The following is a 22,533-nucleotide window of genomic DNA, read 5'->3' on the forward strand; positions in this document are numbered from 1 at the left end:
TACCACTGAGTAGTAGTTGTAGATAAAATAAAAAATAAAATATAACATGCTGTTAATATAAAAAGCAACTTAGAGCAGTCCTTGCAAAGATTCAAAAATGCAGATACAGTATGTATATGTAAATATATGTACAGCAAGTGTGCCACAGTGCAGTTGTGCAAAATTGGATTGATTAGTGCAGAACAATGATTTAGGTTTTATTGTACAGTGAGATGGCATGTGGCAGGAAGGATTTCCTGTATCTGTCCCTACGACAGCGGAGCTGGAGCAGTCTATGTGAGAAGGTGCTCCGCTGTCTGTCCACTATGTTGTGGAGAGGGTGCTGTTTATTGTCCATAATAGACAGAACCTTCTTCAGTGTCCTCCTCTCCACCACAGTTTCCAGGGACTCCAGCCTTAGTCCCAGTACAGAGCTTTCCTGATGATTTTGTCTAGTCTATTAGAGTCACTGGCTCTGATGCTGCTTCCCCAACACACAGCAGCAAAGAAGATGGCACCGGCAACAACACTGTGATAAAAGGTCTCCAACATCTTGCTGCACACATTGAAGGATCTCAGCTTCCTTAAAAAATAGAGTCTGCTCATCCCCTTCTTGCACACAGCGTCAGTGTTAGATGCCCAGTCCAGTCTGTTGCCGATTACAAGATAAAAACAATTTGTCCTCCCTTCAATTTGAAAGGCACATTCACATTTTTTATTGTGCTCATCACCACTTCCAGCTTTTTTGTAGACATGACATTGCCTGTTTTGGTTTTACTTTCACACTGAAGCTTATATCCATTTTTTTAGCTTCAATATTTCAATATAATCTATTTATTTTTGCTTCGATTTAATGCTAGACTAAAACCCATTCAGTTTCCTAAGTACAAAAACAGAATACTGCATCTTTCTTGGTCTTAAGATTGTTTTTCTCAATGTTGCATATTGGAGTTAGTTGTGTGTTTGAAAGCATCTCTTTCTTTATCATTAATAAGTTTTAACAAATCTCACAAATTATTTTTTCAATTAGTAAAGTAACATAAAGCAAAAACACAACATAGAAAACATGTGCTCTTAATGTAAAATAATACAGCATACACTGACATAAGTTATTAAAACAAGAGCTAAAATAAAAAGGGCTTGCATTTTTTTTAAAAAAATGCATATAAAAATTATATTTCACACAAAGTTACAGAGCCTTTCTGAAACCAGAAACCTGCAAAAATCTCCTTTGTGAATTTTGCATAGAAGGTGTGAATCAGACTCAGCCCTCCAGAAGACACATTAAAATAAAATAACTCAGCGTACCAACCTTCAAGTCAAGCAATACTGCTATTTTTTGGCACGGTTTAATCCTAACATTGAGTCGATCCGTCCCATGTAAGGCAATGCATTCAGTCTTGGAACATAGCAAACTCCAGGACCAGTCATTGCAGCCCAGACCACCAGTGCTGTCCCTTTCTCTACCCACAGTTTTATACGCCACTGCAATGCCAACCTTGCCTGTCCATTTCACTTCCCAGTAGGAGATGCATTTTAGGCTCTCCTCACAAAGTACCTGGGTTCTCTTAAATCTGCCCTCATTTTCTTGTTGTGAAACCCCATTACTAATATTGAGTATAGTTTTTGCTTCTTTGTTGTTTTCAGACAGAAGAAGCCGTCTGCCTGCGGTTTTTCCATCAAGTTTTAGCTCTGTAGCATCTGACAAAAATAAAAAAAATTAATTATTAGTCACTGAAGAGCAAATTGAACAAAATATCAAATAAAATCAAGATAAGTCAGGAAGATTGTTGAAAACATATGAAGGTCTGTAAAACAAAATAAAGCTAAAATTGTGGTGCAGCTGCAGTTATCAGGTTGTTGGACTGAAAGTGAAACTCTCCTTGCATTTCTTACTTCTATATAATTCTCTGGCCAGTTTATTATATCTACAGGATATCTGAGAGCTGCTTGGGATCATGTTAGTCTTAGACTTTGTTCTTGTAATTAATCTGGCTTTTCCTGCATCAGTAACAGGGTTGGAGTTTGTTACATCTAAATCTAAAAGGGTTTGAAGCCATGTCTTGGGTCTAAGAACTGTCTTGATTTGGACTTTTAAATTGGATTAGAAATGTTTTAGAGAATAGACTTACATTTCATCATCCCAGGCTTTAACCGATGTGGTCCATTATAGTCAAAGCTGTTAATAAAAAAAGAAGAAGAAAAAAGAAACACTCGGGGTGTGACAAATGATGCAAATGATGAAAGGTGGAAGTTTTCCACTGACTGGTACATTTTTGCAGGTGATAGAAATCCATATCTACAAGAGTAGCTCCTCCCAGAGCTGCTTATAATCTATATAATCTGAGATTTCACAGATTATCTCACTGCTTTACTGTCACGACATGCCGACAGTTTTAACAAAAATGTTGGAAACATTTGTATGTGTGACCCAGCTTTAAAGAGTTGTGTTGGTTATTCAGGAAGAGGGTATAAAAAGATGTGTAAAGACTGTGCATTAAATTGCTTGGGCTCATGTTAAAGGCAGAAAAATAATTGAATGAATTAATTTTGCTCTCATTGGTTCATGTCACAAAAACCTGGCATTTTTTACTGAGTATTTAAACTGTTGGGGCCCACAGTAATTCAGTTTTACACTACTGTATGTCGTTTTACACACCCCATCTGAACTGCTTTGTTTTGCATACCTTTCACTGCCCTTCTTCCGTCTCTGTCATCGCTGCACAGTAAGTTCTCAGCTTCCAGCACCTCCTCCTTTCTAGCATCAAGACTGAGAGACAACAATCAGAAGAGCAGCAGCTGCAGTGAAACAGGACAGCTGAGTGGCGCCACAGAGATATGTGCTTCATCTTCCACATGAAAGCTATTAATGTCTCACTAAAATACATTGAAGCTCTTAATGTCAGTTTTTGTTTTTTGTTGTTTTTTTTTAACGAAAAACCTCATTTTTTTTTAGATCTTCATGTATCATTGTAGACTGTTAATAAAAAAAAATGTTTAGGAAAATAATTTGGATATTTTTAACTCCTCATATCTTTACATTTTCAAGCAAATCTCAAAATGAAAAAACTAAAATTAATTTGAGTCTCACAATTAACATTTACAACTGGCCTCTTTATCCTTCAAATCGAATTTGAGGTAAATTTTTTCCATTAATGGATCCATGCAAGTAGAAATGTGATCAGTTTGACAGCGCTCATAGTTCTTACTGTACATGATTCCTTCAATCAATCAATCAAATTTTATTTGTATAGCACATTTCAGCAGCAAGGCATTTCAAAGTGCTTTACATCATATCAAACACAGAAACACAATGCAACATAGAATCAACAATCAAAATAGGACATTAAGTCAGGTTCCATCAATAAATTTGTAATTGATTACGTTTCAAATACAATCCTAAACAGGTGGGTTTTTAGTCGAGTTTGCATCCATAAAAGGTTTACCTGTTACACTCTTACTGTGTTATATGGAACAAAATACCTGTTGCTATTTTTATTCCCACTCACAATCACACAGTTTAAAACGATGTAGACAGCATTTTAATGGGCTTCCGGCACGAGGCTCCGTACTCCTCGTTCACAGAATTTCGAGCAGGGACTCCGCCGTCCCTCACGCTCCCGTCCCTCCCTTCATGCTACTGCTGGTTCTAATGTCCCTTACTCTTTGCAGTTGATGCATTTTTGCACGTCTGCGTGAGTGCTTCTGCTGCAGCTGATGTCTCTAGGCGTCTGAAAGTGACTGAGGTGTTTCTTGCGGAAGAATTTCACCTCGGAACCCCAAAGAAACCCTCTGCCCATTCATCATGAAGAATCAGGAACACACACTCATTCAAACATACAGTCAGGAGAAAAGAGACCAGAGGGAACATGTTGGAATGAATACACTTCATTTAGGTTTTCCACCATGATTCATGAGATCATGATGCGAATCAGTCTCCTAGAGCCTGAACCTTTGACCCCTGCAGCTGGAAGCAGCACATTTGGTTCTTGTTCTGAGTGATTATGTCTGAACAGTCTTTTCTTCCTTCACAGTACTCCATATCCTCAAATCTTCCTCGCCACCCCCTAAAATTTTCCTCAAACATTACAAGAATGTTGCTGTATCTGACATATGTCTTTCACTATGTGAATTATCTCCTTCTTAAAACAACCAATCAGAAATTATGCTAAGAAATCCCATTTTTCCCTTTTCTTAGTTTGTCCGGTTGCCTTTCCTGATCAAAGTTTGTTTACTTTCTATCATTGCCCACCGTATATCCTCAACACACAGCTGGGGTTCCGGTGATTGTTGTTTTCCTCCTCTAAACTAGAGGTGCCATGATGACTGAATTTAGATAACAGGTTTCAAACCAAAGTGATCAAAGGCGGCAGCTTTTAGACGCGTCTCTGCTTTAGCACACCTGAATCAAATAATAAGGTAATCAGCAGGAATCTGTAGACCACAAGAAGCTGCAAACTGTGGCTGGTAAGTGAACATTTCCATCTATTTATAATTACAGTCAGTACTTAAATACCAAACCACTAAAAATATTCAAATTCTCACCAACGGATGTCCACACTAAGGCTCCATATCTGTAGACACGGCTAATGTCACTGAGGAAGAGTGATCGCTTCAGGAGGAGGAAACTTAAAGGTTCTTTGTGTGATTGAAGAACTCTGGTGTCTGGACTGCATTTGGCCAAATTCTGTAACTTTTTTTTTTCTTTTTTGTGGAATATACTTTGACATAATAACAAGTGAGTTCTGGGGGGAGGGGGTTCGTGTGAGGTGTTAGAACCACCACTGTGTAGATTATATATGCTCTGTTGGTAAGAGACTGAAGGGATAAGACAGATGAGGGAGACAGAGAGTGTGTGAACTTCATGTTAATCATGTGAAGTGATGAGAGCGTTGAAAGTTTTTATTGTCAAAGAGCTGGCCCACTTTTTTTGAAAAGTCAGAGTGTGAAAAATACCTGACCCCGCTACTTAAAACTAATGGACTCATCCATTAAAGCCTTGTGAAAACACAGCCTAAGTGGAGGAGCATTAACTTCAGAGCAGGTTGGAATGCAGGGGTGTGTGTGTGTGTGTGTGTGTGTGTGTGTCTGTGTGCGTGTGCGTGTGTGTGTGTGTGTGTGTGTGTGTGTGTGTGTGTGTGTGTGTGTGCGTGTGTGTGTGTGTGCGCGTGTGTGTGTGTGTGTTTGAGCAGCAACTGATTGTCAAAGTGATAGATGAGTGTTTGTGTATTGTATGTGTACAGTCATGAGTGAAGGCCTGTGTGTGGATGGGTAAGGCTGTGTGTCTTTGGAGTTCAGTCTGTGGCAAAAAGATGAATTAGCCCACAAGTTATTCAGTTATTTCCTGTTTTAATAAATCAGAGAGCAGTGTGGGGTCTTTCACAGGCCCACTGTGGAGCTACTGCACTCGCATACAAACACTCACAGCGACATCAGTTGCTGTGGACAGCAAGAAAAGTTTTTCAGTTCACATGTTACTTAGTTAAATTAAACATTTGAACCACAATTTATTATTTGGGCAACATGGAATGTCATGAAAACAAAAGTTGAAAACCAGCCAAAGTAGAAAAGACGCACAAAGAATTAAAAAAAATAACTTGAAAATTAAATGTGATTGGCAATAAAAACAAGGGAAACAATTGATCCCTTCTCTATTTTCTCTTTAGAGTACTTAAATTACCTATAGGAGGAATTATGTAAGAATAAACTCATCATTTTAATTTGTGTTCTTCATGATCTTCCTTTCTTCCTGACCCTGGATGTTCTCCAGGACTCCTCTGTTCCTCACCCCTCCTGAGTTTCTACAACCTTTGCTACAGATGTGGGAGTCATTGGTTAAAACCACAACAGTTGCGAGATGTGGAGAGGAGCAACTGCAGGCCTAAAATCCCATAGATTTTACCGCTTAATTAAATGTTATCATACGTGACTGTGGTAATAAGGAGAAGAACCACAAAACAAATGCCAGAACCCGAACTGTAGACGCGAGAGTTTGCTTTGGAACAGATTTGAGCTTAATGAGAAGCACACTCTGGTTGAGATTGTGTTTTTCAGTCTTCAGATTAATTATATATAATTGCAGGTCATGCTTCTCTGTGGAGATGGATATCTGGTGCAGAATTTAGCTTTATGTGTGAGTTGGACTGTGATGGTCAAACAATCTGTGCTTATTTAAAGCAGAGCAACATCTGTGGCCTTCGATGACCTTTGGTTGATGTGATCCAGCCTTGTTGGCTTGTGTTTTACCACTATGTCAGTAGGACTTTGGAAAATAGCTCTTGTCTTAAGTATTTTAAAATCTATGAACTAAACATTGGCATGGAAAATTTTGCATGGATGTTACTGTTATTTCTTTTCTTTTTCTTTTTTTTTTCCAAAACAGAATTATACCAAAGGTTACAGACAGATTAGCATGAAACTTTTACCAGAGGTGGGACACGGCCCAACGTATATCTGGAGGTTGGCCCAGATCCGGAGTTCAGATCATTTTATTAACTTATGTATTTATTTTTCTACTGCCTTTGTTATCCATTGTCCTTAACCTTAAACAAAAACCAAATCGAATAAAATCTTGAGCTTTTTCCAAAATAAAACTTGGGCAATGGAAATGTCTAACTGATAAGGGATTCTAAATGCCTTATTGTGGAGCTTTATGAAGGGTTTCTACTTTAATAGTTTGCTTTAAGATGTGTATCAGTGCATTGCTGCTTTGTGTATCACTTAAACAGTATGTTCTGTGTTTGAATCAAGAATCATTTAGGACCAACCATAGGAGCCTCATTCAGCCAGTCATGATGGATAAATAAACAACTGAAGAATATATTTTTACCCTAAAGTCAGTTACACATAGAAAGCAGGGTACAAAAATACTAATAAATAAGGAGAAGAGTGCTCCACCCCTTTCTTGGCCCCATGTCCCTTTTCATTTTCTGAAAGTGATACCTCAGTCTGAGATGATGATCAAAACACTAAAATGCTGAGCTGTCAGTCTGGCATTACGCACATCAAAGAGAAAATATATCCAAGATGTGGAGTTGTTTCTTTTAGATTTATTCTTTCCCAAAGAGATTTCTGGAGAAGTCTGAAGAGGTCACAGAGTTCTTTTAAAATATAAGCACAGCTTCTTATTTTCATTAGTTTGTTATTTCAAAGCTGGACACTTTGGACAAAACATAAGATTCTCTTCAAAATTTATGATTTTTAAGTCGATCAAGCAGTGAATTGGTGCAGTGAATATTTGTACCTGTTTACAGTATCTGCTGCCCTCTCGTGGATGAAAGAGGAAACATTTGCAGACGGTCACAAGAAACGGGATTGGTAATTTGACTGTGTTTAATGTTTATCCCGGTGCCTATGCTGAAAGGAAACGCCAGAATGCTCTTTCACAAAAAACCAAAACACCCTCAGTCTGGAGTGGAGACCAGCCCTCATGTTGATTAGTGAGTGCTACCAAAATAACCACGGCACCATTCAGATGCACCATTAATTTAAAGTATTATATATAGTGTGTTGAATATGTTCCTATGAATGTTTTGCTGCCTGCACTTACAACCTAGAAGGAAATATGTATATGAGAATTACTTACTATTTAATTCGGCATTAGAAATGACTGTGTATGTGACAGTAGAAGAGGTAACAGATGTAACATTTAAGAATAGCACTGTCCACAACAAGGCCCATTTGATGCAGCTACTATGTATCTAAAGTGTTCTGACCAAATGTGTCACAATTAGTCAAGCAAGCGAGCCAGGGACTTAAAGGGGAAAGCACTGTGATGAAGAAAGCTGGCCCTGTTCTGTAAGAATATGAAAATAATACTAATAATATATATATATATATATATATATATATATATATAAGAAAATCAAGAATATAACAGACAACCGTGAGCATCTTCTTCAATAGATCGTATACAAAAGAGCTTCTTCTTTCAGAAAAATTGTGTAATAAGATGGAGAACAATTTTTGTTCTGCATAAGCTCCTCCCTTGCAGCTGGTGAAGGTTTTCCAACCGCCTAGTGCGACGTTGAACAGAAAGGAGCAGACCCGGAAGCACAACGCTAACCGTAAACACAGCTGTAAGGCTGTTTTGCCTTCTGAAAGATGGTGTACGTGTCCAACGGTGAGTGGATTGTACTTTCTTCACCACTCTTTTGTTAAAATAGAAGGATATGTGCAGCTTTGTATTGAAATCAAAACGTATACAGACATTTTGAAGGTTACGTAAAGGTTTGTTTTGGGACCATTAAGCTATTATTAGCTATGTAGTTCGTTAGCTTAGCCTGGCTGAGTTAGCTTAGCAGCTGTCAACTGACAACATGTTTGTATCTTTTATGTCACTTTCACATAATGAACCTCAAAATAACAAGAATTAAAAGACGTGTTGTGATTTTGCGTCTGTCATACTCCAAGTTCATTTTATGTAGAAAACACTTTAAGAGAAGTCTAGTTAGTGAGCTCCTCAGAGGCAGATAAAAGAGTAGTGAACATTTGCTGTTTTCGATCAAAAGTAATATTAAACTGTTTTTGTTTCATACTTTATTCTTTGTGTCACCTTCAGGCCAGGTCCTGGACAGCAGGTCCCAGTCCCCCTGGAGCCTGTCGTTCCTGACTGATATGTTCTGGGGGGCTGTGGAGTTCATCAGCCTCTTGTGAGTTAACCAGTCCAGAGATTTGAAAAGTTGGATATTATGTGAGCTTGATGTCTATCAGGTGTTTATTGCTGTTAATTTGTTTACAGCTAATAAAACTTAAGATTTTGTTTCTCAGAAAAATTTAACATTTTGAAAACACCAAATGCTATGTATCTTGAAACGGCAGATATAAGATGCAGAAGGTCATGTTCAAAGAACCTGGGTTTTTTTAGAGTACTGTATTCAGGGATATAGATAGAAAATTTGGTGGAAGAAAAAAGTGTCATTACCAGAACTTATTTTCTGCATTTGGCATTTCTGTCAGAAATTAATTTTTTATTTGGCTGTATGTCCAGGAGAACATATTTTCACTAGTGTTTTCTCTTTAGATGCAAGTCATAGCCATGAAAGTGCTTGAAATGCATCAATATGTGTTTATTGCAGGCACATACTTTTTGAGGTTAAATTAGTCTGTTGAGTTATGTACATAAATTAACTTTTTATATTTCGTGGGGATGCCCCTGTAAATGTAAAGATGAAATCTGGCCTTGTTCTTCCCAGTCAGTTATACCCAACTTGGTGCAGTATTGTCTTAATGAGGCACATACTGATAGCAAAATCTGTATAACACAGGTGTTGTGTTATAAGCAACTATCATACAAAGGTGTTATTTCATGTGGTCTGTTCTGACTTTTTGTTTTCTGCCAGTTTTAGGACAATACTTCACCCTGACTTGTCAAAGAAAGGAAATGTGGCTTCATCACGCTTCAGTGATGGCAGAGGGTAAGTCCCAGTAGTACTGTCATCTCACCACTGAAGCATGGAAACTGAGAATGGAACATCTGAGAATAGCTCTGCCACAAGAGAGGGGATTGCCAACATTTATTAAGCCAGTTATTACTTTTTCATTTGAAATGCTTTGAAACCTTACTAATTTACTATATACATGCAGAGATTGTGTTGATCACTTTTACACCCATGGATTTATGTCACATCTACTTGATTCTGCAGACCTCCAGGTCCTCCTGGTGGCAGAAGGCGGATGGGTCGAATAACTCACGGAGCGGGTCCCAACCCTCCACCAATGGGTGGAGGAGGATGAGGAAGGTGAGTAATAGTTTTTTCCTTAATAAAACTCAACACAATTGATGGTTAATTTGTACATTAATTTATGTAGTTTGTTGCTTTCTTTGCTTATTCATTAAGTTCTGGTAGCCACTGCAGAAATAAGTTGCTTTTAGCCTAGTGGAGTTTAATGTCCACTGTCTCCAAAAAACCTACGTGACATTTTAAGGAATATAAATAACGTCGTTCCTGTACATTTCTTCACTTTAGGTAAACGCCTGCACATACAGTGTGGGCGTGGGGCCCAGCACAGTGTCTGTCCTCTGAGAGCACACAGACGGTAACGGCACCGTGCTGAAGCCCTTCTTCATCAGCTGCCACTGCTGTTAGCAGTTTCTTGACGCCTTTCTGGGAATACCTACACATAGGAGCCGGATTGGTCGATTCAGCAGCTGTCTGCATCCCTCCTTCCCGTTTATGTTTTTCCTCTGCTTCTGTCCTTCCAGGTCACATCAATGTCTTACTCATTTAGGTTCTGGTCATCCTCTGGAATCACCATCATTTAGTTTCTTTCTTTTACTTTGTGTTTAAATAAATGATCTATACTGAGACCAAAACACACAAATGGCGTAAACTGTATAAAGCAAGGACGATTGTTTCTATTGTTTTGACTAAGATTTTACAATGTAGTTATTTTGTGAGTGGAAAAATAAAATAAATAAAGTAAAAATAGTTACGAGTTGTCATGTAGACACCAAGAGTTAAATTAAGAAATGATTTTCTTCCAAATGCAGTTATCATTTTTCTTCAAATGAGAGACAGAGTTTATTTACACTTCCTGCATTAAAATGGGAAAACAGGAATCTTTACAGAACAATGAAAACTCTATAAAAGACATTATACATCCTGGGTTATAAACATCAACCAGAGCAACTATACATACCAAATGATATTCAATTTGTCCCTTTCCTTGTCTGCCTTCTCATGTATAAACGGTGCGTTTTATCTTCAGGACCTCGGTTGGGTTTCACCAGACGAATGCAGCTCTTTCTCGGAGCATTCTGACACCGAAACGCTGCCACTCTCTCTGGTGAATCCACATCTCCTGCGTGGTGTCCAGGCACGCAAGCACTGCTCCGCCCTTCCATGAAATCAGCCTGGGGTCCATGTCCTTCGGCACAAACACACCAGTATATATAATATGCCATGAAACATGTTATATATTTCAGCAGCACTTCATAAAGTTTGTAAAGCGTTAAGTAAAAACAAAAGTCCGTTTTTGTACCATTATCTATTAAAATTTCAAGCAATAACTTAAAGTAGATATAGAATTTTAATAAGTTTAGAACAATCTATAATTATGACTGAATTTATCAGTGAATCATGGTTTGATAAGCACTTCAATGGAACTTTTAGGGTAAAGTAGAAAAAAGAAAAAAAGCTACATGTGGAGGTTATTACCTTTGGTCGTGTGATGACTTCCACGTTATCGACCAGCCTTCTGAAGGACGGCGGCATCTTGTTGATGATGCGATGAAGCAGGAATTCCTGAGCTCCGTGAAACATGAGCCCCCCGCCCACCACCAGGATGGAGCTGTACATCTTCCGTTTGGTTTCATCCGACGCTTCAGTCACAAAAATAAAAGCGTTTATTGCCTCTGGGGTATACTTTTTATATTCTATTTCAAGATGTTTTAAACGGTTTCCCTACAGCATTTATTTATGTTTTGTGATCTCATCCTACTCCCTTATTATTCAATCTTTCTACTAAAACATGTCATTCGCTTCATTTCACTCCTCCCACCACTTTCTCACCACAGCAGTCGATGCTATGCAGGATGGCCTTGTCCAGGCCCAAAGCCTTGCTTTCGAACTGGCTAATGATGGCCGTCTTCCTGGAGAGGTGAGTGGACAGCGACTCTTCCGCCTCTCCTGGACTCATCAGACACTCGCCCTGGTTTGGCCCCAGCTCCATTTCTCCAAGCATCCCTCCTCCTGCTGCACTCCCGCTCCCACAGCCTCTGGGCATGTCGGACATCTCCCCCATCCTCCCCTGACAGTTCAGGTCACCATCCAAACCTCCGCCTGGCCTGGAAACGGCCTTACGCTCAGCTGCAGATTTAGAGGACTGTTGGGGAAGGAAAAAATAAAAATCATACAATAAACAAAACAAAAGAACCAGCAATTATTTATCTGAATAAATGTAATTTCAACCAGTGTGTGGTAATGTGCGTTACCTGCTCCCCTTTGCTCTGTGTGGAGAGCAGGTAGTGTTCATCATGGGGATCTTCTGAGTTGCCTTGGGAACGGTGCTGTAGTGATGTCATTTTCTGACCAACGATGCCAAATGTGCTTGGGTAGAACAGACCCATTGGCGCCTACAGAGGACACCGACATGTTTTTCATGGCAAAATTACAGACTCATTCATCAACTTCTTATAACTGTACCTGTAATTTTTCATCCCCGAGTCGAATTTGGTATAAAAGAGCCGGGGCTTCTGGGAAACGTGTCTGAAATTCATGATCCTGTAACCCTGATATGTCCTGTTACGAACAGACAAAGATTGTTTTGAAAATGACTTCAAAATCCTCCATTAAAAAAGCTCAAGATAACAGACAGTACCATTTGAAAAGGCGACCCTGGAAGAAGAAACCGTTTCCCTCAAACTCTTAATCACTCATAAATTCTCCTCTCAACTAACACAGACCTGATCCAGATGACAGAATGTCTCCTTTAGATGCTGCAAGAGCTGACAGTCCAGCCTGTTGGTCAGCTGGCAGTCTCTGTAGGGAAACCCTGCCCTCTGCAGGAGCCAGAAGAAAGTGCGGGTCACGTCTGAACCGCCATAGGCCAAACAAAGCCTGTGGAGTGGAGGAGCAAACACACACACACGCATGAAATGCATGAAATCAACTATTTTCTGTTGTTTATAAGTTTGTGATTTGCAGCGCTTCCCCCACCTTGAGTTTCGATGGGACACTCCATCCTCAACACAGCAGATGCTGGTCTTCTGATCGCCCACATCCACAACACAAGCGCTGCTCAACCCGCTGCCGAATGTAGCGCACACCGACTCCTGGTGCGCAATGATGGCTGCAAATTACACATATTTTCACTCCATAAAGCAGAAACTATGAAGAAACAAACAGTTTATTAACATGTGTGCCTTGAGATAATACTCATACCTTTTCATATTTTGTCGCAGTTTTGTAAAAAATAAACAAATAAAAATATCAAGAATGGGTTAAAGGGAACATTATTCTATATTTGAAAAGCTCATCAAAACATACCCAAAAAGATTTGGTTAAAATCGAAATTTAGAAAAACCAACACAGTTTTTCCTGTCTTCACAGCTCTGTACTGCTTTGTATTGGTCGACTACACCAAATTCCAACAAGGCAACAGATTGTGTGACTGCAATGTGTCAATATGAAAAGGATTAAGGAGTGTGAAGACTTTTGCAACAGTAAATGCCCGGTGGTCAATACCTGAAAAGCCCATGTTATGTAGCAATATGTTGACAATTTCCTTTACATGCTGTCTGTTGTAGATGTCGGGGACCAACAGGATGCATCTGTAATACTAGAAGTCATGAACAAATAAAAAACAAAATCAAATGCTGATGCAGCAAAAGGAAGTTTTTCATCCCACTTTGCAAGGTTCATTGAGGTTAAAGCTTCTTACATTGAAGAACTACAGCAAAAATGGTACAAATTCCATCAATAGAAACCTTTCCTTATCAAATTTTCGTGTATTTCTTTCTAGTGTGAAAAGAATGCAAAGAAGAAAGGCATAAAGAGCTGAAATGAGAGTTTCACCTTCAACTCTTTTAGGGGAATCTCCAGATGCTTCTGAATGACGTAACTCCACAGCGTCTCCAGATCGGCCAGCACTGCGGTCAGAGACCCTCCAGAGCCAGAATGCACATTGAGCTGACCTCTGATCACAGGCCAGTGGAGGTTGTAACAGTCTGATGGATTCACATACAGAGCCTGTAACAAGACATGATCAAGATGGCTGAACAATAAATAAACCACCCAGAATTTATCAAACATTATACAGACACTGTATATTGTTTTTTTTGTGTCTATTTTACCTCCTCTCCCACCAGATAATTGGGATGGTGGCTTGTGTTTGTCCACTTCACTCTTGAACTGCTGTCTAGAACTGCTGGACGGATCTGACAGTTATAAGCCCTGGCCTGAAAACACAGACAGGAAGCTGAATCAAGTGACTGCCTCCCCAAACACCACATAATACAACCAACCCGTGTTGCTACGGCATCAATAGCCATTTCAAAACTTCTACCATTTCCGCACCAGTTGTACCTTTTGTAAACAAACCTGTTCAGCAGACACAGGAGTCCTTCTCACGCCGTTGGACATCTTCTTGGACCAGATGGCCTGGTCCACCATTTTCAGTCCATTCTGCCTCTGCTCGCTGCTCTCTGCCTTCTGTTGGCCATGAAGACAAATCGATCATATCAAAAACAGCCAGGTACGACAGGTGGGCGTTAGAATCATACCGGTTTAATGGTGACTTACATTCAGACCGTCTCTCAGCAGCCAAGCATCTTCATGCCTGGCCTGTCCACCCTGCTTATGTCGCCGCGCGATTACGTGAGGGATAATGACAGGAAGGGTGTCTGTGGCTCGGCCAATGCGAAGCGTTCTTGATCCAGGGTGGATCACAATGACAAAATTGCTCTGTATTTGCTATGAGACATAAAGGTGATACATTTTAATGTAAAATATAAACAATGAATGGTTGTGCACACAAAAACATTATTAGAAAAGTCACAAAGTCTCTGGTGCTTCATGGTCAGAAATCCATCCTAGCACATGTTGCATAACATATAGCTCAGTGTTAGAGCATTAAATAAGATTTAATTTGCCACTTATGGAAAAAAAAGAAATTTAAAATTATAAGTGTTCAGGGAATTTATTTTAAGTTTTAAAAACACTATTTACTTTTTTAAAGAAAATCTAAATTTGTTTGGATGACAGTGTTCTTCAGGACAAAGTTCTGAAGAGCTAGCTACATTTAAATCAGATGTCAAAACACACCTTCACCTTTCTTTTCTTTTAATTTTATTCTTAAACTAAGCTTTTACACACAACCCAAAACCAGAACAAAAAATAAATAAATATAGCTATTGTATTATAGCGTTATAAAAATTAATTGTTTTCAAAATGAAAAGTTATTTTTACTACTTAATAAAAGAAAACCAAACAGATAAAGTTTAGTGAAGTAAAATATTTTGATGACATAAAAAGAAATAAAGATAAATACTTCCTGAGCGGCTTCAGGGATCGCTGCAGGAGCGATGGGTCTCTTCACTCCGCGCTGCTGCTCCTTCTCTTTCTCCTTGTCCCGCTCCTTCTCCTTCTCCTTCCCGCTGTCCTGCTCTTTCTCGGCCTGCGTCATGGTCACGTTTTACATTTTAGGAAAAATGTATCTGGAAAAAGATAGACTGGTGTTTCACAAAGCGACTCAAAATGTAAAAACAAATTTCCAGTCTCGCTTCGGTCAGTGTAGGTTTTACTTCCGTGTTTTATCACGTGACTCTTCTTCTTCGCGGGGAGTTTTAGTGGTCACAGAGTTGCATTATCGCCATCAACTGGTAGAAAGCGTTGATTGCAATGACAGTTCTGCAAAAAGTGATGCACTTACCATTGGTTTTACTCTGATTACCATTTTCTGGAGCCTTCCTGTAATTCTCTCAGCTTTAAATTTGGAAAGTAAAAGTGGGACGCCTTATTCAACTGCATCCTTCATGTATTCTGTTAATTTATTTTTGTAACAGAATACAAAATACAACAAAAAAAAGTCTAAACTCTATTAAATAGTCGTTTTCTTAAGATGTTTGTCAGTATGGTGGTACTTTGAAAGTAAATACTGAGGTTGTTTGAAAAGGTTTGAAAATCATTGGATCAACCCAAACAAGCTAAACAATACCAAGAAGAAACATAAAAATATCTATCACTTGGTGACAAATAATGGAAATTATCTAGTGACATATATATATGTCTGCTTCAACCTTTTTATATCTTATGTTCTCTGCTTTTTCCAACACTCATGCACTATGTTTTCTGAAACAAAAAAACAAACTTTTTTTTTGTCTTCCTCTTATGGTTTTGATATTTTCTTCAGCTTTCCTTTGAAGATATGAATCTATACTAGTGTCTTACATTTCCTTTTGTCTGTCTTTTGTGCAGTTTCATTTCCGGTCTCTCTGGTACCCAAGCAAATGTGACTGCTTGTTCCTTCATCTACATTCTGTGTGATGGTGGCTGGTTCTCTAAAAAATATCAGATCTTATGTTAAAAAAGAAAAACGGGGGGGGGGGGGGGGGGGGGGGGGGGGAACTGTAAACTGGTTATTAATGAACTTGTGTCAAAACTGTTTCTTACATGGAAACTAAGAGGGTGTGTGCAGTTTTCATGCAATCTTACAACGCAATGGCCATCTGTCATCTGCTTTTACATAATGCATTCTACTGCTAATCGTGCTTTTCAATTTTCCATAAGTGCTAAACATCCTGACCTGGATGAACCTGAGGGCTTTTGAATGATTTCCACTTGTGAATAACTGATTTTGATATAGAATGAATCACCCCAAATAGTTTGGAAATGGCCCGGAGCCATTCAATTGTGTTGAATTTAATTCCTTCAGATTACAAACTGTTAAGCTCTCAAGTTTTACGGAGAACACACACTCCTGCTGACGAACAGCTTTTTAAAAATTAAACTACTTTAATCAAAAAACATACAAATATTCTTATTCCTACTTTTTCACATGTTGTAATACAACCACAAACTTCAAAGTACTGTATTATTGTCCTGTGCTGGTCTCTTTAAGAGTCAGGGTTGCCAATAGCTACAAACTATCAAGTTTTATTTCTACGTAGGATCTTGGCTCCATCCTCTGACTTCAAATGAAATTTAAGAACTGGAGATATTTTCTTGAGGATTCCTTTGGGTCCTCAAGATAGGTTACAGCAAAAAAATACAGCATGGATTTGTCTTCAACCCTCTTAGTTATTTTTACATTTGATTTCAATTCAAACTTTCAAATATTGTCACAGATTCTTGATTATAATTAGGGCTGCACTTTTACAGGGCTAACACACAGACATGCTCTGATCAAAACCCTTTTAATGAAGAAAAGGCATTCGCCATGTCAACATGTTACGTTGTATGCTGTGTTCAGGATCATGTGCAGTTAGTTTGCTGTCATACGTTCATTTTGGACATAGACCTACTACAAAATACTTCTTTTAGCAATGTCTTTTCTTCTCAAAAATCAGAAACCGTTAAGGATCTCTGGGGTGATAAGACTTTAGTATTTAGAGGTATCAAAGCAAAGTTAAATACTGATACAGAACTGTCTTTTCAATGTTTTTATTTGCAAAATGTTTGACAAACATACAATTCCTCTTCTGCTCCAAAATTATGCACCACCTGGTGTTGCTCCATCACATAAGTCCCAGTAAAACACAGAGTCTAGATGCTTAGAAAGGCCGTATGTTAAGAATTTCACAAAATATAACTTTGAGACAACTGACAATGACCAGCTCCTAAAATACTTTACACTATTTAGTAAATAAAAGTCAAGGATATATTTGCTACAATAACAATGACAGCAATATACCTGAAGGTCATGTTCAAAGTACATTCTTTTGGAAATTAACCCATTCGATTATATAAAATAGTGCTATTCTAACATTGAATAAAATGCTAACTAGGAGGTTGATATGCTAAAGATAGAAAAACAGTAACACAGACAGACAAACTGCAATATGAATCCTATCTTCATCTGCAGCTCGCCCTCAACCCTTTCAACAAATATCTTTTTTTAGGGTTCTGTCAAATATACCTGACTTCTTTGCACTGAGCATTTCTACAGCTTCCCTCAATTTCGTTGTGCTGCTTTGGCTATACAAAATCTTCTGTTTGAACAACAGCGATGATATCTTCTTCCCAACCGTCTTCTGAGAATGAAGGCTCTTGCAGAGTCCGTTCAAATCTTTCATCAGGCAGAAAGCCCTGCACGTCTGCAGCTCTGGCAGCAGCACACAAGAGTTCTTGTCCTTCTTCGCATGCAGCTGCACCACCCAGAACTTGGCCAGCTCAGTGGAACTCCTGGCGTGACTGGCCACCATGTTGAGAATCAGAGGGTAAAGGTCACCAGTTGCAGCTGGGATGGAATGTCTTGGGAGGCTGCTAGTGGGGGTGCAGGGTGCCGTTATAGAAGAGGGCTACAAGGACATAAAAACATATTTTATTATTTTTTTTACAAGAAGCAGAAGTGATGAGAGTTAAGGAATGAAAAGAAAAACACAACTCACAGTTTCCACCTGAGGGGAGACGATCAGGACACGGTCTGCACTCTTTACTTGTTCAGCTAACCAGCGCAGTGGACCAAGTTCTGCAATTTTTCCCTGCTGCCAGATATCAATCGTCACTCTGCAGCCACCGTGCCACTGCAGAAACTCAGCCAGCGCCACCACCGCCCGCTGAAAGGCCGGCGTCACCGAAGGATACACCACAACCACCGATACTGGAGTCATGGGGGCCTCGGGAAGGATTTCAAAAGCGGAGTACGACGAAAACATCTTATCTGGAGACGGACAGAAAGGGGCATTTACTTAGAGCACTGATGTAGTCAAAGCACACGTTTGGTGCCGATGCATGCCATTAATCAGTACTTTATGAAATTTTAAATCCAAGCAGCAGAAGTACGCTTTCGTGGTGAACCAAACAGGACAGACAAAGCAAGTCTGCTGAAAAAGGCTGCAGAAAGACTGACGTACTTTAGGTGGAAAGTGTTTTACAGTTTTAAAAGATACTGATATCTGATACTCTTTAAGGGAAGAGCATGTTTGCAAACTCAGACTTATCAGTGATTAAAACTGGGATGAAGACATTCAACATCTATATAGCTGTTTATTACTTCCAGTGCTTTTATCCCAACTCAGATTAGGTATAAATATACATTGTACTTACATATAACAAAGCAGGAAATCAAAATTATCAACGAGGCCACAACTCCAAAAACAATTCTACTGACAGTCTTAATTTCTTCATTTTGTGCTGCAAAAGAAGGAGAAGATATTTAATAATTTAGACAGAATGGCATTACAAACACTATAACACTTGAAATATCCACATAGCTGGGATTAAAACACTTGACATGGTGTTATTTGAGCTCAGTTATGCATTTGATATAGCTCATTATAACACACCAATTGATAGATTTGAAAATTTGTTTTTGGAATTGTCTGGTTCTGTGCTAAACCCGTTCAGATCACATTTAGCAGAGGAAACTACCTTGTGTTGGTAATTATAAATGTGGATGAACAAAAATCACCTTTGGCGTTCAGAGGTCACTGTTTATTTTATTATTATTTCCCCCTAAAAATGCAAGAAAATGATGCAAGAAGAATTTATGTTGTCTTGAACTCATATCTAACTTTTAACGATTGCTTAACGCTTGATATTGAGCCTACTATTACCTTAGAAACGTCACCAAAATGACTGTGTCCAGTCAAAACAGGACACAGAAAATGGTTCTTTGATTTTCAGTCGGTCAAGCTGCTGTAACAGTCTGGGGTTTGGTGTTATTAGCCAACTATTGAATGATGTCTTTTTCTGATGGTCATTTTTAAAGACATGTTTGAAAGAATAGTGATGCTTGCCAAGCAATTAAAAAAAACAACAAAGAAAAAAAACACACACAATTTTGAATTGCACTGATAAACAATACATTTTTCTTACCTTCATTATTCGGTGTTGTTTGAAAAGACTCTGCAACAGAAAGCAAAAAACATTCTCACTGTCTCCAGATTTCAAAACAATACTTTAAATCAATGTTTTCCTAACACTAATCCTCAAGGCATCTGCCCGGCACGCTTCAGATGTTTCCCTGCTTCAGCACACCTGATTTCAATTGATGGCTGATGAACAGGTCTCTGTTGAAAACCAATCATCTGCATCAAGTGTGTTAAAGATATTATTTGTATAGCTATTAGAGTCCTGATCCACACTCCAATTGGTGGCTGTGATGCACCATTACGTTACTTAGCAACCGCCAATAAATACTACAAGAAGAACGAGAAGAAGAAAAAGAAGGAGCGTTAAAGCAGGGAAACGTGCAACACAGAGAAGACAGTCTGCCTTGAAGATCAGGGTTGGGAAACACTGCTATAAATAAAATGCTTTTCAAAGGTAGGGGTATTATTTTATACATTGCAAAATGCCTAGCTATTATTTACCCTTATACAGTAAAGTTTCAAATTGTATATAAAATGTGTATTTAACATGCTGTGTTGTCAGCCAGGTATAGAATGGGGTCTTCCTGGCTGTAAGGATGATTTATCATTTAAAATGCTGCTGCTGACAACAAAGATTCAACTTTTGCTGAGCTTGACACTTGATTTGCTTACCCAAAGTTGCCTTTGTAGTACTCGGTGTAACAGTTACTGCAAAAAGAGAGAACGGTTTAAACATTCATTGGTTTAGATTTTTTAATATGGTAATTATTTTGTTTTTGTTTGCAGAATTACAGACAAAGTACCTCTTTCTCAGTATTTTATCTAATGAATCAGTGACATGTTAAAGGTTTTTTTTTTTTTTTTTAAAAAAAGATTCTCTTTGTTTCATTTATTCTTCACATCCAAATAAAGTTAAAGTTGCTGATATACATTCTTGAGAAGATTTGCTTACTTGCTGGTTGACGAGGTACCCAAATAGACTCTGATAGAGTTGTGGGGCCACTTCCCACTGGAGGTAATGGCTCATTATAAACGGTGGTAAGGAATGAACCATAACTTACGCCAACTAAAAAAGAAAACCATTCCTACAGAAGATATTTTATTTTAGTATGGACATTTTGGACTTTTTTTTAATTATGTAAAAAAAAATAAAAATAGTTGGACCATCATTGCAGTGTGTGATCATGCTGTTTGAAATAAACATCAGCTAGTTTAGTAAGTCATTTGTACCTTCTCCGACCCAGTAAGGTTCGCTTCAGTCAAAGGGGGATTATATTTACAGATGTGGGTCCATTGTCCACAAATGACCCATGTGCCCTCCAGGTGAATAATACTAGCTGCAGAGAAGAAAAAAAACTGTTTATAAACATGGTTAGAATTGATGGTTCACATTATTATTTCTTCATACGGATAAAAAAAAAAAAGCATCTGTAATTGAGAGTCATTTTTAATTCCCGTCTTGTCTTTATGGCATTACAAAGTTTGATAGACATGGGCCTCATTGACTTTAAGGTGACAGCATAGGCAGTTAGGCAAATAATTTATTTTATAAATTCAATAATTTATCAATTTTACATCTCCAAGTAACGCAAAAAACATCAGCATAAAACAAAACCCTACATGCATGCATCCATTCTGACATGTTCTTATAGGCTAAGAAGCCCATAGAAACTTAATATAACAACCTGTACAGATTCAACGTTAAAATAGTGAAATAAAATAAAATGCATTAACAATATACAGTGTACATAGTGGAGTGGGCAGTCCTGTAATTTGGAATTTAAAATGTTGAATCAATTCATCTTTACCTACATCTTAAAATCTGTCTTGAGGTAACGGTTTGTAACATCAAGAACAAGAATGTTTTTACCTACCATCAATGTTGATCGCCCAGCTTATGTTCAGCTTTCTTTCCTGTCCGACCGTCACCAGTTTCACTTTTAGGCCTGCCACCTGAGATGGACTGCCATTTAGCTCTGTTTTGGGAAAATCTAGAACATAGTGGAGTTCACAATAATCATGAAGGTTTCTAATACATTTACAGAAATCTCTGTGACAAAATATGTGCCAGCAATTTGACATTATTTTTATGTCTACAGTTTTTTTTTCCAAAGCTGGTCATCTGGGTAGACTGTGCTGGGGAATTAAAAACTTTTTTGTTTCATAATATAATGTGAAATCAGTGACACCTAACTGCTTTTGTTTTTATGATGAGCCAGCGATGTTTACTGTTCTTTGTACTGGTGATAATTATTATCAATGGGATTTAGCAAAATAAAAGGTAGATTATTTTTTTTTTTGTATGTGTAACTTTTATTAGAAACTAGATTGCGGTAGCTAGATTTCAGAGTGGATATCAACTATTTAACTTTGCATATAAAACCGACATTTAAATTATTGTTATTTGTTAATTATTGTCATTTATTTCACAATGGGATTAAAAAGTTGTTGTTTTTTTCCCCTTAATAAATCAAATCCATGGTTAAGCACCACATTTTGTATTCCATCAAGTTTCACATATGTGTGATATCAGATCGTCACAGGTTATATGACAATCAGTCTGGCCAATTGAGCAAAATCAAACATGAAAAGAAGTAATAATAATAATAATAATAATAATAATAATAATAATACTGCTAATAATAAGGATGATAATAATAATAATAAAATTACTACTACTACTACTACTAATAATAATAATATATACACAAATACGTGGAAATAAACACTGTGGGACAAAAGGACATTTATTTTCTAATTGTAATATGGCAGATGAATAACACAGGCTTACCGTAATGCTCCTCACACACAACTTTCTGTAACAAAATTCCAGAAACAATGTTATCAGACAATATCAAATTGATCAACAGTGAGTATAATGATGGAGAACTTACTATGTCGTGGGCTGCCCCCCTTGAAACGACGAGGCAGAGAAAAAACAATATGCTTTGCCACATGATGAGCGTCTGATCTAGAACATAAAACATAAAAACATACAAACATAAAAAATTAAATGAAGATTTTAGGAGCAGCAGTGTTGATGCCCCCAGCGGACTGCAAAGAGCTCTGTGATAAAACTG

At 38.1% G+C, this 22,533-nt stretch overlaps 3 protein-coding genes across 4 annotated transcripts; 1 reads left to right on the plus strand and 2 right to left on the minus strand.

Annotated features, from left to right (window-relative positions):
- Positions 1-7,994: 7,994 nt before the first annotated feature.
- On the plus strand, positions 7,995-10,409 carry selenok (selenoprotein K). 2 transcript variants are annotated; one of them, XM_014469162.2, is made up of 5 exons: positions 7,995-8,101; positions 8,540-8,630; positions 9,321-9,395; positions 9,624-9,719; positions 9,948-10,409. In XM_014469162.2, the coding sequence occupies exons 1-5, from the start codon at positions 8,083-8,085 to the stop codon at positions 9,949-9,951; spliced, it is 285 nt and encodes a 94-aa protein (XP_014324648.1). In that variant the 5' UTR covers positions 7,995-8,082; the 3' UTR covers positions 9,952-10,409. The 2 variants fall into 2 exon arrangements, with proteins under 2 accessions (XP_014324648.1, XP_005800180.2); XM_005800123.2 differs by lacking the exon at positions 9,948-10,409 and having other exon boundaries at positions 9,624-9,723.
- A 65-nt stretch (positions 10,410-10,474) lies between these two features.
- actr8 (ARP8 actin related protein 8 homolog) lies at positions 10,475-15,244 on the minus strand. Its single transcript, XM_005800122.2, has 13 exons — positions 14,971-15,244; positions 14,223-14,393; positions 14,022-14,132; positions 13,775-13,879; positions 13,497-13,670; positions 13,167-13,260; positions 12,639-12,771; positions 12,386-12,539; positions 12,126-12,221; positions 11,915-12,055; positions 11,493-11,805; positions 11,139-11,302; positions 10,475-10,848 (listed from the first exon to the last, which is right to left on the minus strand). The coding sequence occupies exons 1-13, from the start codon at positions 15,103-15,105 to the stop codon at positions 10,705-10,707; spliced, it is 1,935 nt and encodes a 644-aa protein (XP_005800179.1). The 5' UTR covers positions 15,106-15,244; the 3' UTR covers positions 10,475-10,704.
- A 1,822-nt stretch (positions 15,245-17,066) lies between these two features.
- il17rb (interleukin 17 receptor B) lies at positions 17,067-22,507 on the minus strand. Its single transcript, XM_023327055.1, has 10 exons — positions 22,348-22,507; positions 22,245-22,269; positions 21,328-21,444; positions 20,684-20,790; positions 20,406-20,538; positions 20,126-20,161; positions 19,458-19,487; positions 18,687-18,773; positions 18,029-18,300; positions 17,067-17,938 (listed from the first exon to the last, which is right to left on the minus strand). The coding sequence occupies exons 1-10, from the start codon at positions 22,438-22,440 to the stop codon at positions 17,519-17,521; spliced, it is 1,320 nt and encodes a 439-aa protein (XP_023182823.1). The 5' UTR covers positions 22,441-22,507; the 3' UTR covers positions 17,067-17,518.
- Between the last annotated feature and the right edge of the window lie 26 nt (positions 22,508-22,533).

Source organism: Xiphophorus maculatus, chromosome 1 (assembly GCF_002775205.1).
Source record: "Xiphophorus maculatus strain JP 163 A chromosome 1, X_maculatus-5.0-male, whole genome shotgun sequence".
NCBI lineage: Eukaryota > Metazoa > Chordata > Actinopteri > Cyprinodontiformes > Poeciliidae > Xiphophorus > Xiphophorus maculatus.

What these genes read in the sequence shown, in the direction of transcription:
- actr8 (XM_005800122.2), bottom strand. Translation starts at nt 15,105, where the DNA reads ATGACGCAGGCCGAGAAAGAGCAGGACAGCGGGAAGGAGAAGGAGAAG. An exon ending in TCCCTGAAGCCGCTCAGGAA is followed by an intron (nt 14,394 to 14,970) that starts GTATTTATCTTT and finishes TATGTCTCATAG; the next exon opens with CAAATACAGAGCAATTTTGT. An exon ending in ACATAACATGGGCTTTTCAG is followed by an intron (nt 12,772 to 13,166) that starts GTATTGACCACC and finishes TGTAATTTGCAG; the next exon opens with CCATCATTGCGCACCAGGAG.
- il17rb (XM_023327055.1), bottom strand. Translation starts at nt 22,440, where the DNA reads ATGTTTTATGTTCTAGATCAGACGCTCATCATGTGGCAAAGCATATTG. An exon ending in TGTGTGTGAGGAGCATTACG is followed by an intron (nt 21,445 to 22,244) that starts GTAAGCCTGTGT and finishes ACTATGTTCTAG; the next exon opens with ATTTTCCCAAAACAGAGCTA. An exon ending in TACTACAAAGGCAACTTTGG is followed by an intron (nt 19,488 to 20,125) that starts GTAAGCAAATCA and finishes TTTCTGTTGCAG; the next exon opens with AGTCTTTTCAAACAACACCG.